Raw genomic sequence first — 17,545 nt, forward strand, 5'->3', positions numbered from 1 at the left:
TTGCTGGAGTACTTGGGAGTAATTGAACCTTGTGTCCTTGGGGAAAGGTGAAGGTGGGGTCACTTCTAATCCGTAACATGACCAGCCTCTTGGGCGCGGAAAATGTTTTTGGTAACGTTCTGTTGACTAACAAAAGCTCAATCAAAAAACAAGCACCGATTTGAATCCATTAATCAAAATTTTTGCCAATAATTTATAGACCATTTTATGCAAGGAGATCGGTCTAGGGTTATAAACAGTCTTACAGATTAAATCAATATAGATGTGCCCCCACTACGTGAAGAAGAGAAATTTTTTGTGCATCATGGATGGTGTAGAAAATCCAACGCGGTGTGCATCATCTCATTTGATTGGTTCATATAGTCATCATTTTTCAACACATATTTAATATCTGTAAATCGATTTTTTTTGTTTAAAAATTTTATATGATAAAAATATTGATATATTTTGAAAAAAAATTATGACATCTTATGACATAATATAGTTCAGGATGTCATAATATGATCTAAGATACCATAATATGAAAGGAATATTTTTGTTCAATCACTTTTCAATGCATATTTAATGTTTGCAGATCGATTTTTTTATTTAAAAATTTTATATGATGAAAATATCTCTGAAAAAATTATAACATCCTATACATATTATGGACGTAAAATGTCATAATATGAACATAGAATATCATAATTTTTTTTAAAAATAAAAATATTTTCATCATATAAAATTTTTAAATAAAAAAATCATTCTACAGATATTAAATATATGTTGAAAAATAATAATTATGTAGATCAATCGGATGAGAGTATTTTATGTTGGATTTTTTACGCCTCCTGTGGTGTATAAAGAATTTCGCATGTGAAGAAAATTGCCTGATGACCCAGAAACAGTTTGAGGCCTGATACATGTTAGGTCCAAAAAGACATATATAACCCATCAGGACCTGCAAAATGTTGGTTCAGGTTCAAACAATGTGCTAGTAGTGCTCGTAAAACTCCACTTGTAGAGCCCATCAGAACCAGGAGAGGGCCAGCTCCCCTCGTAACGATTGTTGAGATCAGAATTCCAAAGAGAATGGTCTCGTGAGTCGCTGGCAGCATGAAAGGGACTACATTATAATATTTATATACTAGGGACTTTACATATTTGTTCAGGGAAAAGGCCCATCCTTGCTAACGGGATTATTGAAAATTTTTACGATCACTATTATCTTTTAAAATCTCATATATTTATCGAGAAGTAAATAATATTGCTGGTTAGATGATTTTGTATGGAGTAAATCATATGAGATTTATTTTTTTGGATAATGTTAATGGATCTTCCTGGATATATCTTTTCTGACTTGCCTAAAAAAAAAAAAAAAAAAAAAGGGGAAATGAGCAGCATCATGTCAACCTTCCAAGATTGGGTTCAAGGGCATAGAGTAAGTACTGATGATTTTCGTGGACCAGAGCTTCTTAGTTAAGCAATATATATATATATATATTCATGAGAATCCATCAAAATTATCCAAAGAGTGAATCCAATATGTTTCACTATATACAAAATCAATCGATCAATAATGCTATTTACTTCTCGATAGATATGTACGATTTTAATAGTGCTCACAAAAATTTCCAATAATCCCGTTAGCGAGGATGGGGCCTTTTCCCTCAACAAATATGTAAAGTCCCGTCCGTAGCATAGCCATCCATTTGGCTCTCTCTCTCCTATTTGGACTATCACGTGCATTGCACGAGAAGCTCTCCTTCTTCCATCCTCTACTCTCAGCACGGACCCTAGGGCTGAGCAGTACCGCGGCAGGCGGGCAAAAAAAAAGCTCGACCTCCTCCTCCTCCTCCAAGAAAATCGATAAAAAAATTAAAACAGATTGGAGAAGTTCTCTAGGTAAGGTCGTTAGTATTTTTTTTTGGTTGTTTTAAGGTGTTTCCAGCTTGCGATCCAAGAAATTTTGTTGGCCTATCCCCTTTCTTTTCCTCTAATTTCGTGGTTGTGGTCGTATAATTTCGATCATTTGGTTAGAAATAATTTAGTTTCAGTTCTCCCAGGAAACCTTATAATTAAACTCCTTGAGACGAAATATCTGAATGATTGCATGCACCATCGGCGGCAAACTCAAAAATCAGAGGCATTTTTGGAGTCTATCTGAATTATGAGAGTTATCTGTTTGATGTAATGCCTTACCACTAGTTTCTTGAATTCCTGCTTTCTAGGGTTTGCCAATGCTTCAGGAAGTCGGTACAAAATAGAATGCAGATTTTGCTTTATTAGTCTATTAGTTTATTTTTTCGACATGGCAAAACAAGAATTGATTATTCCATAACACAATAATCTATGATGCGTTATGGGCAATGAGATATTGCTGCAAGACAGGTCTAAGTGATTTTTTGTTGATTAGATCATACTATTCTAGTTAATTAAAATGGTCAAACTTCTATCTTATGATATATGTCTTGATGGCTCTCTCAGATACGAAAAGGATGTTTACATGAGTATAATGTGGTTGGTCCAGCATAAAGCACAGAATTATAGGAACTTGGAACTATAGTATAACCATAATTGTGCACCGGTATTGGTGATCCTTCACAATTTGTCTTATTTGGCTGCTTGAATGCATACCTAGTTAGAAAAAAGCGACACAAAATTCATGTTCATGTGATGTAGAATCTTATTCTGTCTTCCAGAGTGTGTCGCCGAACTCATATGTTTGGTCAGATGCATTGTGCTATATTTTCTCATGAATAATGGAAACGTGCTTGTTTGCAGCTATCTCTCTCTCCATCTTACCATATTTTGAAATGCCACAAGCTGAAATGAGTTCAAGATTTCCAAACTTTGATGCTTATTTTGAGACTGTCCAGTCAAAGAAGTTACCATCTTCTTTGCGGGCTTCTTCGACAACTGCATTTGCACAAATTCTGGTTCCACCATTCCCTGAAGTTCCAGGAGGCAAGGTTATTACTCACTATGTATTGCTATTCGTGCTTTCTAGACTCTCATTTATTAGCCATTAAGATTTATGCTTTTCGCATTAGCCTCAAATTGATGCTTTTCCCATTAGCCTTGTTCATTACTGACACCTTCATTATGTTTCATGTTGTATATGGGAGTTTTTATCATTGAGCAGGTGAGTGTGTGCGTCCACTTGAGCATGTTTGATGTGCATGTGTACATGTGTGTGCCTTCACGCATGCATGCATGCATGAGTGCATGTGCTTGTGTGCATGTTGGGTGTGCATGGTGTGTGTGAGTTTCATATTTCTGTCATTTGCCTTGTAGAATGAACATAGTGACATTTGACCATTTGACAAAAATTTTGCCTGACAGTTTCGCTTTCTGCCCCTCTTATGTGGTAATTGAGATTCAAGGTGACGTTTTATTGATGCTGTGGAAAATCAATCAGAACACCATATATTGACTGCTCCTGTAAGAAACCCAGGCAGGGGTTTGTATAGATTGGAGGAGTGATATCTGGGAGTTATTGGTTATGCTGCAGTCATTCTCTGGGTGTTAGAAATTGTGGAACTTGCTGTTGTTACTCTTTCGGCAGGATCAACAACAGCTGCATGAGTGGGAGCAGATGCTGTTGGTGCTCTGGAAGCAGCAGTCTCAGTGCAACTGGTCCAGTTGCAGTTGCTTGGCTGACCATTGCTGCTGTTGGTGCAGCAGTGGCTGCTGGAATGGCTGCAGAGAAAGGTATCAGGAACTGGAAGGATGCTCCTACTGCAGCTGATAAGTTGGGAAAAGATATCTACAAAGTCCTCCTTCAAGAAGAACCTTTCAAATCAACAACAGTAAGCACTTCAGATGTTATGTATTGTTTCTGTGCCGTATGATTCAATATCTCCTAAGAGTTGCCAAAAAAGGTCCTTTAACCTTTTCCAGTGTCATTAAAGTTTCATTTCTTTTTATTCATCAACAAGGAGTTCCCTTTTCTTATACCAAAGTTAGCCTCTTTTTCTTGTTCTCAGCAATAAGACAGTTTCTGTTTGTTAATGTTGGACAGTCATTCCTTTGCTGATTGTATGTTAGCTTCATTGCAGATAACTCGATACTTTTGTGGAAATTTATTAGCAAGAAAATTTTCTTAATACACATGATCATTAGCTTTTGAAGAGCTCCTAGTATTATGGATTTTACTAGAGCAATTTTCTATATCGCATGATTAATTTAACTTCATTTTGTTGATGTTGTGATAATTCTGTCAGATTCATGTAATCACTATTGATATCTTGTTTTAGGTTAAGTCAATTGTGCAGTCATATTGTTGGGCACCCTTGCTCCTTGGTGGGCTAGATAGTTCAATGCTTACTGTATTGCTCTCACTTTCAAAGTATAGATTGACAAATGCCCCTGTGATTGACACTGGCAAGCCTTACATTAATAATTTTGTCACCCGAACGGCAGTAGAACAATGTCTCAAGCAAATGAAAGGAAGGGGACTGGTTTGATTTCATATCTGCATGTGCACTTTCGGATCTTGGACTTTGTTTTTTGTTGCATGATGAGGCTATTCCATCATGTTTTTTTGCATATACTTTCTGTTCTATCAATAATTTCACATGAACTAATCAACATTGTTTTCTTCAAGTTCTAATATACTATGTAGAAATTGTTAGCGTTTTATTCTTAATTGGTTAGATTTTAAAAGGAGTTAACTGATACCAAGGCAACTGCTTGAAAAAAATTTCTAATATCAAGACCTCTAATAATTCCTGATAGCTTATAGTTTTGATATGCTGCATTTTATCCACATAAGTCGGTTGGATATATTTGACATGTATAAATATTTTACGGCAGATGTTTACTTGTGAAAGTTACTGAATAAGCATTGTTTTACAGTTACGATTTTAATATTGTAAATGACATTACTAATTGATCAAGGTACATGTAAAGCATTCAAAATATGAGAAATCTCAAAGAAGAAGATTCTTCCTGCACCTGCAAAAGGGGAAAAAAAGGATCTTAGGTTTCTTGAATGCCCTGATTTCAGAGTGCACTTCTGCATCTTTCTTGGCTATTATTTGCCTTAATTTGTACTCTGAAACATGACAAGATTGAAAACAAGGTTCTACAAAGATACGCGAGAAAAATCCTAGATGTGGTGGATAGTAAATTTTCCTTCTATCAGAATGTAAGTAACAAATCAGACCTCTTGAAACAATTTAAAAAAGTTCTATATTGACCTTATTCACGAGAGAGTTTTAAGTCAAAACAATGATTTGATCCTATTCTAAAGAAGTGCAGGGAAAGAAGATTAAATTAACCTTTGGTACATGTTCAGGGCTGGTCATTGCCTATTCTAATGCCTCAGGTTAGTTTTGGAAATTTCCATGAAGTCACTAAGAATAGAGGGCTACCTCAGAACAAATCAAGATTCATTAGAATTTTCTGCCATGTCATATCACTTATTTATGATTGTGCTAGTTATAATTCAAGTCTTAGTGGTTATGTTCACTTCATGTTCCTCGAATATCTGAAAACTTAGAAGTAATCCATTGCTTATTATTTTGCACCTTTAAGTGGAAGCTTCATTGAGGATTTGAATTGTGTATTGGACATGTACCCAAGCAAGCACAAACTTAACTAAGGTAATGAAATTTGTATCTGATTCAGATTAATCAGTTAGATACTGGTCAGTTTCTGCTGCTGAAATCGCAAAATGATGAACTAACATTATTTCCATAATTGACTTTTGCATTGTAATATAATATTGTGTAGAGAAATTCTCTGTTTTTGCATATCATAGAAAATCATCCCTTTTCTCATATGAAGTCGTGAAGTACTTGAAGCAAAATGTGAGGTATGTAGTTGTCCATGTTTATCCTGTCGACACCCTTTCCAAGAAGATGAAGAATTTTTACACTCTGATGTTGGTTGTTAAGTTAGCATCAATAGTGATGAATTGCTTCTAGAAGCCTTAAAGCTTATGAAGGATGATAAGATAGGTGTCCTTCCCGCTGGAGAGGGATCTAGACAAACTGTTGGTAGCTTGAGCGCGCGTGACGTCGGCACTTGTTGCTCAAGCCTGACATATTTTCCAATTTCAGGTATCAAATTTTGCGACTGAATTAATGTTGAAGGATAGATGTTTATTCTTCCAGAACAACAAAGCAAGCATTTCAAGATCAAAATCACTATAAAATCCATGTAAGAAACATTCAAACGCCTGCATGTTGGAGATGGTGTGGAATCAAAACATTTGGCCAAGCTTATCATTAATGAAATTTATGGTAATTTCTATCATAATCAGTGAAAAGTTTTTTTGTAATAATGGCGAGCTGCTTTTTTCTTATTTATTTAAGCAGGAGTTTAGTTGTGCGGTGGGATTTTTTCATATTATATGGACACCATATGGTTTTTCACTTATTATTCCCCTCATGGAATTATGTTTAATTTTCTTTGTTGTCTTATGATTTTGTTACTTGCGTACAGGCCGCTTGCTGTTATGGATTTCGTGAAGACCCTTTGCTTCACAATAGCATCATCAGCAACATGCGCACCTGAAGCCTGCCATGGAACTGTGATTGATAGCGTGGCATCAATATCTGTTCATCGGATTTACGTAATAGAGGGCGATGACCGTGAAGTTGTTGGTGCCGTGACACTCAGTGATGTCAAACTCTTGCTGTATTTATGAGCTTCCAAATCATTTTGACAATTATTTTGGATTTGCAATGGAGATGCTGAACCACTGAAGCTGTAGGACACTTCATCTTCAGATCACATCCGCAGACATCATCAGCCAGAAATTTCTGGTACACATTCTGCATTTCCCTGCTAATTTCCTACTTTTTATGCTGATAATTTGATGAATAATAGATACCTAACGTTGTATGGCGTCAACTAAGTTGTACCGTCAGTATTAAAATGTCATCCAAGTTGGTCACATTGCTTGTCAAACTTTACAGGTTTTTCGAGTTGAGGTGGCTCATAGAAGGTTATGATAACTGTTTAATTTCATACTCTCTTTTTTTTTTTTTTGGTTTTGGTACATAATTTCAGACTCCTTTTCGTAGCTATATGTGCATGCAAATGTTTTCTCAATAAAACCGCTAACATGGAAAAAGGTTTGATTGCAGGTCTTCAATACTCATAAGTCTCGTTCTTCTAATTTTTTTTTTTTTTTTTAGAAGATGCATCCCTCTTTACCAGTAAAAGCAGGCTTCTGCGACCAATTAAATATCCTTGGACTCCACACGCTGCTGAAGGCTTGTAGGCCCCTCGATACTTTGCCTTCGCCCACAGTAAGACCTTTCTGAAGTTTTCCGTCGTCTCAATCATCATTTCGCGTTATCACGGCGTCAGTTTTCCAGATTCCAAATTGCAAGGTCCGTAGCGTCTCTCATCTTTCAGACGGAACTAAAATCCAAACATAAATGATAAATTTCGTAATTGAAAAAGAAAAAAAAAATCATCAGCCACATTGGTGCTTGGAAGTCCGGTTGCTGGAACGGTAGACGAAATCCGACTGATCCCATCAACGCATATAGCATCTACCCATGATCAGCCCATCCAAAGAATAATGGAAACCTTTTCCCTGATATTATATAAAATACACAGGAAACCTCTACGTTCTGATCCGGAGAAAGGACCGCCGCTTCCCACGCCTCCCTCTTTTCCTCCAATTAGCCGTCCTAACCTTTGTTTCCGGCCATCACTCTCGTTCCAAGCGCCACTGACTCTTCCCTCGCCTCGCCGATGGACTTCTGAAGAAAACCAAAAAAATGCGAAAACCAAGACTTTGCCACGTGTTATTCTGACATTGGTGCTTCGCATCTCTGCGCATGCGGCTCTGCCTACCGTAATTGGGCTCTGGATTCATTTGATCCATGGGACTGGCGATTCCCGTAAATCATCGTCTATCCATCCCTTTCCTGTAATTTGATCTTCGCGGTGGTAATATAAATATACGAAATCCCTCCCCTTCCCTTTCCGAAAGGATCCCCGCCTCGCCTCGTTTGTTTCTTTCCTCGGGCTTTCTTCTCCATGTCTTTGTCTCCTCCGACCTCCGTGTCCTCGTAAGAAAGAGGAGAGAGAGAGAGAGAGGGATAGCATATAAAGATATATTATGGATAGTGGGGGTAACTCTCTGGCGACGGTGGCCGGGACGGACGGGACGAAGCGGCGGGTGTGCTACTTCTACGAGCCGGAGGTGGGGAACTACTACTACGGGCAGGGGCACCCGATGAAGCCCCACCGGATCCGGATGGCCCACGCCCTCATCGCCAACTATGGCCTCCTCAACCGCATGCAGGTCATCCGCCCAGTCCCCGCCCGCGACCGCGACCTCTGCCGCTTCCACGCCGACGACTACGTCGCCTTCCTCCGCTCCGTCACCCCTGAGAGCCAGCACGACCAGATCCGCGCCCTCCGCCGCTTCAACGTCTGCGACGACTGCCCCGTCTTCGACGGCCTCTTCGCCTTCTGCCAGACCTACGCCGGCGCCTCCGTCGGCGCCGCCGTCAAGCTTAACCACCAGCACCACGACATCGCCATCAACTGGGCCGGCGGCCTCCACCACGCCAAGCGCTGCGAGGCCTCCGGCTTCTGCTACGTCAACGACATCGTCCTCGCCATCCTCGAGCTCCTCAAGATGCATGAGGTGCGCTTTCTTGGTCCAAGATAATCGATCTTTTCTTCTCTGATTTCGCCTATTTGGGTTGAACAATCGATTGTATGGCCAATTTTTCTTTTCCTTTTCTTTTATTATTTGTTATAAATTTAAAAAATTCACAATCCAAAGGACGGGCAAATATATCTACTTTAATGAATTGGGAATATCTACTTTAATGAATTGGGAAATCGTCGGATAACGTTATTAAAAAAATTTTCTTACTTTAATCTCGTGTTAGATCGTACAGATTTAGTCTTTTTTTTTTCTTTTTTTTTTTCCTTTTGTTTTTTTTGTACTATGTGACTGAGCGGTGTATTATTTGTCACAATCTTTTCCACAATAGAAAAAAAAAAGTTCTGATCTCCCGTCCCCCTTTGCTTATCTTGCGATCTATGGCATCGGTTTCTTTTCTCCCCTTTCAAGAATATATTTCTTCTTATAATGTTTCATTTTGTTCAATAAATATATTTTAAAGGAAACTCTTATCTTCTCATAGAGTGGGAAAAATTGTGTATCTCCACAAAAATAATCCGGTTCTCGAGGAAGTTCCTTGCGCAGTAATTTTTTTCTAATGAAATGTCACTGGGGAAACCCTAGAATAAAAGGGGAAAGAAAATGAAGAAAAAGGAAACTTTGGCCAAAGCACTTGAAAGCAATTCATCGTGTTATGTCACCTAACGCACTGTTATTTACTTTGCTATTGTACCATGATTTAACTTTTGCATGTGATTGCCTGCCTACAAACCCAAGAGTGCCACAAGAAGCATGGCGCCGGTGGGTGGTCTGCTTACCTTTCCTTTAGTTTCACTCTGTTCTATTCTGATGTAGGTTGATCATAGTGCTCCTGATTCAGGAAGTGATCAAATGAAGTTCTTGAAAGGTTCCATGGCAGTTTTATACATGTAAAATTGAGCATTATTTTTTTATCTCTCTTTTTATGATAAATTTTATCAGAGCAATCCTATGGTAACTCAGAAAAATCACTCAAAAAAGTCGCTCAGGTGTCTCACACCAATCACTTTTCATTAAATGGCACACTTCAAGACGCCAATTCAAGGGAGCATTGAGAGTGCATTACACCAGTGAGTGACTTTTTGAGCGGCATTTTTGGGTTACTTAAGCCTTTTTTTTTGTTTAAATAATGCTATTGAGACTGCTATTCTTTTATAAACTTGAGAGGGACTGAAAAAACTTGCTTTGCATGGGTATTTAGTTTTAACTGCAATAATTGTTGCCTAGATTCTTAATGCTGATTGAATACTGAATTTGCAAAATCACATTAGTGACAAATCAATTATCTCTGAACTTAAAAAAAAAAAGAATTAGTACAAAATCCCGAGCAAACATTGTAAGCAAGAATATCCCATCTAACCAACTGGCTTCGTACATAATAAGTAGTTGAGAAAACTTTGTTGATGAGTAGTTCTGTGTCATACTCTTTCCTAGTGGATTATATGATTCGATATTTTTTTTCTTAATCAAACAGGATACATTTAATTCACAACTAATTCCTACATTAATATCCATTTATTAACATGTTGCCTTTTCACTTTGTTTGATTTCGTCTTTTTTCTTTTCCACTTTGTTTGCTTACATAATTCACCATTACTTCTGGCAGCGTGTTCTGTATGTGGACATTGATATCCACCATGGAGATGGTGTAGAGGAGGCATTCTACACAACTGATAGAGTAATGACAGTTTCTTTTCATAAATTTGGAGATTATTTTCCTGGGACAGGAGATATACGCGATGTTGGATTTGGGAAAGGAAAATATTATGCTGTAAATGTACCTTTAGATGATGGAATTGATGACGACAGCTATCAATCTCTATTCAAACCTGTCATATCAAAAGTAATGGAAGTTTTTAGGCCTGGTGCTGTGGTGCTTCAGTGTGGTGCTGATTCCTTATCTGGAGACCGATTGGGTTGTTTCAACCTTTCAGTCAAAGGCCATGCTGAGTGTGTTAGATACATGAGGTCGTTTAATGTGCCACTATTGCTGGTGGGTGGAGGTGGGTACACCATTCGGAATGTTGCTCGCTGTTGGTGCTATGAGGTAATATAAAGGCTATGGTATCTACATGACCTTGCTGCCCTTTGCTATCTTAAAACTCATATTTCCTTTATTTAGTGAATTATGCTACTCTTCTGTGATGCAGTATATATAATTTTCTTCTTCCTACATCTGCCCTGACATCGAGCATTCATGTAGATCTATGCCATGATTCAGCTTATAATTAGCATAAGGAGGTGATTGAATATTTGCATCACATCTTTGAACTGTATCAGAGTGCTACACTTAAAAAGTCTGACAATTTCTGTTTTAATTCATTGTGTTGTAAGTTGCACATGTGTCTTCATATGTATTGGGTAGATAGTTATTTCTTAGTGCTTTTCACTCTCCATTTTCTAATAATCTTGCAAGTCTTGTTATTTATATGATTAACCAGTTAATGTGGATGCCAACATTTCCTATTTTTTAATACTAATGGAGTGAAAGTTTTTTGCTTTTTTTTTTTTTTTTTTTTTTTGATCAACACTCATGATGGTCACTTGCAGAGATTTCTGGCTTTTGTTTTGACTAGATTCCTGTATGATACCTATTCTCCTGCTTAGATGGTGGATTTCTTCTTTGATAATCTCATTCTTGTTAAATTAATTTTATTCTTTTTAAACCTTCTGAGCAGACAGGAGTTGCCCTTGGTATAGAAGTTGATGATAAGGTGCCTCAACATGAATATTATGGCTATTTTGCTCCAGATTATACCCTTCATGTTGCACCAAGTAACATGGAGAATAAAAATTCGCGCCAGTTATTGGACAATATAAGAACAAGGATTCTAGATACTCTTTCAAAACTCCAACATGCTCCTAGTGTCCAATTTCAGGAGCGGCCACCTGATACAGAGCTTCCAGAGGTATCATTACCTTTTCAACAAGACTTCAATAATTAACTTGTTAAAAGTGAGACTGTAAATTCTTCTTTTAATTCCAGCATCTTCTATTGTATCAATTTTATTTTGATTAACGCTTTATTTCATCATTTTTACATGCAAGTATGTTTAAGTTATTATATATATATATATATATATATATATATATATATATATATATATATATATATATAAAATCTTGTTTTGCAGTTAAACCTCTTTCTTGTATTTGCTGATAAAGAACAAATGGCTCCACAGACTAAAATGAAGTGCAGCCATGAAAAGCAATTTTTGGGTGCATGCACTTGTTGCTGCTATTGTCAGCACATAATATTATTTGTAGACAAATTCATGATATGCATCAACTATGAGTGAACCACACAATTCAATAATGCACGGTCTATATCTACATCTACATCTGTTATGTTAGGTTGTAATGAGAGGATTGGGCAATCATTGGCTTGGTTACAATATTGACTTTCATACTTAAACCAATTAATTAATTAATTCAATTGCTTGACGTGCAGGAAGATGAAGATGAAGAGGATGCAAATGGAAGATATGATCCTGATTCTGATAGAGAAATGGATGATGCTTCCCCTATAGATGAGACATCATGGTATCCTGATTGCTTAAGTTGTGTTAGTTCTCTACTTTTCATGTTTTATACTTCTTTCTTAAATATCTTGTGCCTACAGCAGACTTGCAAATGAAATACAGACCATAAAAGCCGAGAGGGACATTGTTGAAAATGAAGTGAAAGATCAGGTATCTGCTTGCTCTGCCTTTCCAAAGTAAATTGTTAATGCAGATAATATGTTATATATTAAAATTATTCTGTAGATCATTGCCTCCTGAAGTCTAAAGACATTTTGATTTGTCAGATATTATTTCAAGTATTGGAAGAAATTCAAAGCTGCTTCTATTCTATCAGCAAACTATTTTTTCATGAAAATGCATTATGACATCAATCCAGTGCTGACTAATATACATTTTTGGTGCCTTGCTATGTGAATTTTGCAAAGCTGGATTCGTGGTGACATAACACCCCTTTTTCTGAGTTCTCAAGGAAATGGATTACAAAGTGTCACATGGGGATCAATCCTTTACAAAAGTTGGATCCTCTGATTACCTTTGATATTAAAAATGATAATTTAAATTAGATCTTGTATTGTTTTATGTTCACAAGACAAAATTGAAGGAGGCCACTTGGTTGGACCTTGTCATATGGTTAGCACTGTTGTGAGCTGGTGGATGTTTCATTTTTTATATGAATTCTAAGGTTTTACTCAAACATATCCTAAGGTTTGTAAGTTTTTTTTCGCCAATTAAATAGGTAAGGCTTTATTCATTTTGATCATTGACCCTTCAATGGTTTCACTCTTTTTTCTTTTTTTAATCATTTAGGCTTAACAAACTTATCTTTAGAGTGCCCCATGCAATGACCGTTGAGCAGCTTTTAGTTTTCTATCACTCCAAAAAGTTCAGCCACTCCAATATCTAGACATAACTTTCAAAGTAATGCCGATTATGTGTTTCTCCTCTGTCCTCATTGCTTAGATCATCTAGGATACCAGTGACCATCCTATACTTGTTTTGCTCCATTTGAAGACTTGTATTTTCAGTACATTGGATGCGCACTGGAGTGTCTCACGTTTAAGTAATGCCCTTACCAACCAATGCTTTTTTCTCACCGCAAGCAGGTTTAGGTCATATTGTGTGCTTTTGAGCTGGTCCTATCTTCACCGGTAGTCCATCTCATAGACTAAGAGTGTTGTATGCTGTTTCTCAGCATCTGACATATATTTGGTGGTCTGAAGTCTCCTTCAACTTCTTGATGGGATCAATAGAACTCTATTAAAAATGAAGATGTTTTCAATGATGATAAGTTCTCATTTCTCCCTGAATGATTGTTGTATAATTTCTAATTACTGGAATGGAAGGAAGAAGGTTTCTACAGTGACACCTTCTTCTTGATCTCTAATGGAGTCCATCACCATAACTCTGCACTGAAAATAACTCTGATCACATGCACGTCACAAATGTAAAATATACTGTAATAGTTGAGAAGTGGGCAAATTAAATTTGAATTAGATGGTTCTCATTGAAGGACATACTGATCGGTACAAAGGTGGTTCTAAGAATGGTACCGGTTTTTAGTGCCTTGTCATTTTACTTAATCTGCAGAAGCTTAAGTGTTTGTTCCGATTCTGTAATTCGTAAAATCTGAGTTCTTTCTTAGTTTCATTTTTACTGCCATCTTTCAGGAACCACACAAGTTAGATGCAGAATGTGCGAACAGTGTAGAGGTCGTGGATGAGGAGATGCCCACATGCTCCAAGGTGAAACTATTAAAAGACATATGAGTAGATTGCATATCAATAGATGCTTTTGTGATTTTGATTTATGATCTTCTTTGTGACCAGGCCTTGGGTATAGAATCCACGTCAGTTGATGAACCCAGTCACACGAAGGTTGAAGAAGATAATAAACATGCTGCTCAGTGTACCTGATTTGATGTACTTAGGCGTTCAACGAGAGTAAATGGGCGATTTTGTTGTTCTTTATGTTTTAGAACATTTCATTTATCTTTTCACTTTTTTTTTTCCCCAATAACACAAGGGGGAGGGTTCTCCTTGCATCAAAGTGCCAGGAAACAATTCGACAGGTAAATGTATTAATTGCAATGTTGTATATATGCGACTGATTTTGTTCCTTTGTTGTTATTTTTGGAGTTGGCTTTCATGGTGATGCTGCTTTATGAAGATTAGAGTGCAGAAACAGATAGTTCGTTTTTAGCTAACTCACCACCAGTTAAAATTACGGTTAAACATGTGTGTCAACCGATTGGGGTTGATGCTATCTACCGACAATCTGCTATGTTTTACCGCATGCTGGCTCATTCGGTTGGGTTGGTTGGATCAGAATTCTGTTAAACTTGGACAGGTCATGTGGGTATGCCATTTATTGGGCAAGCTGGAGACGTCTTGTTTGGTGGTGGGCTGTGGTGACCTCATTATTTCCGGATCAAACGATCGAGTGCTTGTGCCTACCTATGCCTCCTTTTACATGTGTTATTGTTAGCGAGTCTTGGAATATAGGTATTGTTGCGGCCAATCGTCTCGTCGTCCGATCGTCGGGGAGCATGCATCTGCAAAAACGAGAAGTCGCACTGACCGGAGATGGCTCCGGCGGGGACCCTCCGACGGTCAAGTCAGAGAGGTGATTGGGCAACAGTGAAATGAAGATAGAGAGCTCGATCGAGAGAGAGAGGGAGAGGGAGGAGCAAGCCTGTGGTCTCGAAGGCGAGAATGGAGATGGAGCGGATCCCTTGCACTGTTGCCCTCTCCGGTTTATATAGTGGAGCACGGTATGGCGCCGTCATTAATGGCGCAGACAAGTGAGGAACTGTCAACTCACTGTAGACTGTCAGAGTCGCGTGAAAGTGTCATGTCGTCGTGTGGCTGTCAAATCACCAGGGTTGACAATGTCCTCAGCGGGACAATGCCCCTAGATAGCCGTGCGCATGTTGCTGTCAGAACTGACAAGGTCTGGCGGCTGTATGGCGATTGGAGGAGTCGACCGACCCTAAGTCGGTGGCCAGCTGAGTGGCGTCGGGCCCCTCCGATGGTCGGCGACTCTCACGTGAGTCGGCCATCAGACCTCTGGGTTCAGTCGGTCGGGAAAGGTGCGTCCGACACATCCTCAGTCGGTCGTGAACCGATAATTAGCCGGTGATGGCGTCCGTCAGTCGGTCGCTCCGGCCGTCAGTCGGTCGGTCGGTCCGCTCGACGTTGGTCGGTCGGTCGGTCCTTCCGGCAGCTGGTCGGTCGGTCCCTTCGACCGTAAGTCGGTCGGTCGGTTCCTCCGGCCATCGGTCGGTCGGTGGGTATTCTCCAACAGTTGCCCCCCTCTACTCCTGAGTCGGATGGTGAGCTGTCGGATGCTTTTATTCGGGCAGCAATCCTGGGCGACTAGGAGTGGATTTGTCGCATGCACAGATTCGACCGTACCGCCGGTTGATTCGATGTCAGGCGCCTCATAAATGCCAAGCGATTTGGGCATCTAGTCGGTGTCAGATGTCACGTCGGCGCTAGGTGTCAGACGTCGCGTCTGATGTCAGACGTCGCGTCTTGTCGTCGTCAGACGTTACGTCGGTGTCAGGAGATCGGGCGTCGGACGATACGGTGTCAGACGATCGAATATCCGGCGCCGATCGTGGGAGCGTGGGGCGCTGGCAGGCGTCCCATTGGGAACGCGAATCGGTGCGGGCGCATAAATGCGAAACGGCATCCCCGCGTGCCGAGTGTCGAAGGTGGTTGGCCGGCGCCCCCCGCATTTAATATGGGCGGTGCGGCCGTCCCGGGACGGGGCGCGCCGAATCCTCAGCCACCCGGAGGCCGCCGCGTGTCGCGCATCCATGGAGCTTCGGTCGGCGCGGAGTCATCTTGGCCGTCGGACGGGCCTATATATATAGGACCTCTCGGACCCAAGACCCACCATTGCCATTTTGCTGTCGAAACTCTGTCCGGACGATTTCTCAGTCGTCGCGGGCAGAGCTTTCTTGCTTCCAGAAGAGCTCCTCCGGTTCGTGGTCTCTCTTCCGTCCTCCTCATCTTCTTCTTCTTCTCCGTTCCTTTCTCATTCGGTTCCGGTACAATGGCCAGGAATCCGACTCAGGGAGCTCGGTCGGGGAACCCGACCGACGACTCCCGGTCGACTCCGGAAGATGAGGTTTCCTCGCTTTCGGGACCGAATGTTGATCGGCTTGGGAGCAATATTGCATCCCGGAGCAGTTTCAACTGTCCGCCCCAGGGGCCGGCGGTCGGGTTAACAGCCCTCCGCCTGGTCAGCTGGCGCTGTATGTCGAGGACCTTCGCGCGGGTCTTCGGCTCCCGATTCCGGAGTTCGTCCGGAATCTTCTGAACTATTACGAACTCTGTCCGGCGCAGCTAGCGCCGAACTCTGTCCGTCTCATAATTAGTTTTGCATTGTTGTGTCAGCTCTTGCCGACCAACCCTCGCATTTCTCTCTTCCGGGTCTTCTTTGTGCTCCGACCCCACCCTAAAGCCCGAGGGTGGTGGCTCTTCAACCCCCGGAAGGGCCTTTCCTTTATCACCGGTCTTCCATCGTCCATCCATGGGTGGAAGAACAAATTCTTCTTTGTTTCTTCTCCGTCTTCTTGGGGCTTTCCTTCTCACTGGGGCGTGCCCCGAACCGAAGCCAATGACAACAGTCGGGTGGAAGCGGACGACCGGGAGGACTTCCACCGACTGAAAGATATGTCGGTCCCGAAGCAGAGGGAGCTTGTTACCGAACAAGCTCTCTATGACCCCGGCTTAAGCTTGGTCCCCCGATTAGGTATCGTCCGATTTCCGGTCTCCTTTTCATCCGACCCTTAGTTCGGTTCTTTAGTTAACACCTTTGTCGGTATTGCAGGGACACCTCCAAGAATGCGGCCGACAGACGCGGAGATTCGGCAATTCGCGACAAGGAAGAGGCCAGCATCGGGGGCCGGACCTTCGCGTCCGCCGAAGAAGCCTGCTCCAGCGGCGCCGATCATCGAAGCGTCGGTGACCGATCAATCCGAGCCCGTCATCGCGCTCGCGGCTCCGACGACGCATTCGGAGGAGAGGCCGATGGGTGAAGCGGCCGAAGGAACGTCGGCGGCATCACCGGAGGCGGTGGAGCCGGATGTAGTTCGGGAAACCGAACATCATCTGGCGGCGTCTGTGGCCGCAGCGGGGGGTGCTGGTTCTACTTCGAGCATCCCCTCGCTGCCGGTTCCGTCGGTCGGGGCGGCCGATCGAGGGAAAGCCCCGGTGGACCCCGCGGACGAGACAAGGTCGGGGAGCCGCTCTGTGCCCCCAGCGCACAGTTCCCGAAGGGGCGTCGGCGTTGGCCGACCATAACCTGGTGAGAAGGTTGTGCCAGGGGATCCTTCTTTCGGCCGACGTGGAGTCGCTGAGATCTCGCAGGTAACCGAGATGCTGTC

The 17,545-nt window shown here is 41.1% G+C and overlaps 2 protein-coding genes across 9 annotated transcripts; both read left to right on the forward strand.

The window, feature by feature from the left end:
• Window positions 1-77: 77 nt before the first annotated feature.
• Window positions 78-7,679, forward strand: LOC105047702 (SNF1-related protein kinase regulatory subunit gamma-1-like). The gene is made up of 9 exons (XM_073259955.1): window positions 78-111; window positions 2,764-2,951; window positions 3,125-3,237; window positions 3,548-3,791; window positions 4,239-4,442; window positions 5,614-5,632; window positions 5,719-5,800; window positions 6,433-6,608; window positions 7,561-7,679. Exons 1-9 carry the CDS (start codon window positions 78-80, stop codon window positions 7,677-7,679), a joined length of 1,179 nt encoding a protein of 392 aa, XP_073116056.1.
• On the forward strand, window positions 1,703-14,276 carry LOC105047703 (histone deacetylase 1). Of its 8 annotated transcripts, none has more exons than XM_073258867.1 (11): window positions 1,704-1,884; window positions 2,764-2,951; window positions 3,325-3,791; window positions 6,048-6,230; window positions 6,433-8,602; window positions 10,233-10,673; window positions 11,305-11,535; window positions 12,078-12,169; window positions 12,249-12,318; window positions 13,818-13,892; window positions 13,977-14,276. In XM_073258867.1, the coding sequence occupies exons 5-11, from the start codon at window positions 8,069-8,071 to the stop codon at window positions 14,061-14,063; spliced, it is 1,530 nt and encodes a 509-aa protein (XP_073114968.1). In that variant the 5' UTR covers window positions 1,704-1,884; window positions 2,764-2,951; window positions 3,325-3,791; window positions 6,048-6,230; window positions 6,433-8,068; the 3' UTR covers window positions 14,064-14,276. The 8 variants fall into 8 exon arrangements, 7 of the variants coding, with proteins under 7 accessions (XP_073114968.1, XP_073114971.1, XP_073114972.1 ...); XM_073258870.1 differs by lacking the exon at window positions 6,048-6,230 and having other exon boundaries at window positions 6,433-6,755; window positions 7,080-8,602; XM_073258871.1 differs by lacking the exon at window positions 6,048-6,230 and having other exon boundaries at window positions 6,433-6,755; window positions 7,131-8,602.
• The last annotated feature ends 3,269 nt before the right edge of the window (window positions 14,277-17,545 follow it).

The sequence above is a fragment of the Elaeis guineensis genome, chromosome 6 (genome assembly GCF_000442705.2).
Source record: "Elaeis guineensis isolate ETL-2024a chromosome 6, EG11, whole genome shotgun sequence".
Classification (NCBI taxonomy): Eukaryota; Viridiplantae; Streptophyta; class Magnoliopsida; order Arecales; family Arecaceae; genus Elaeis; species Elaeis guineensis.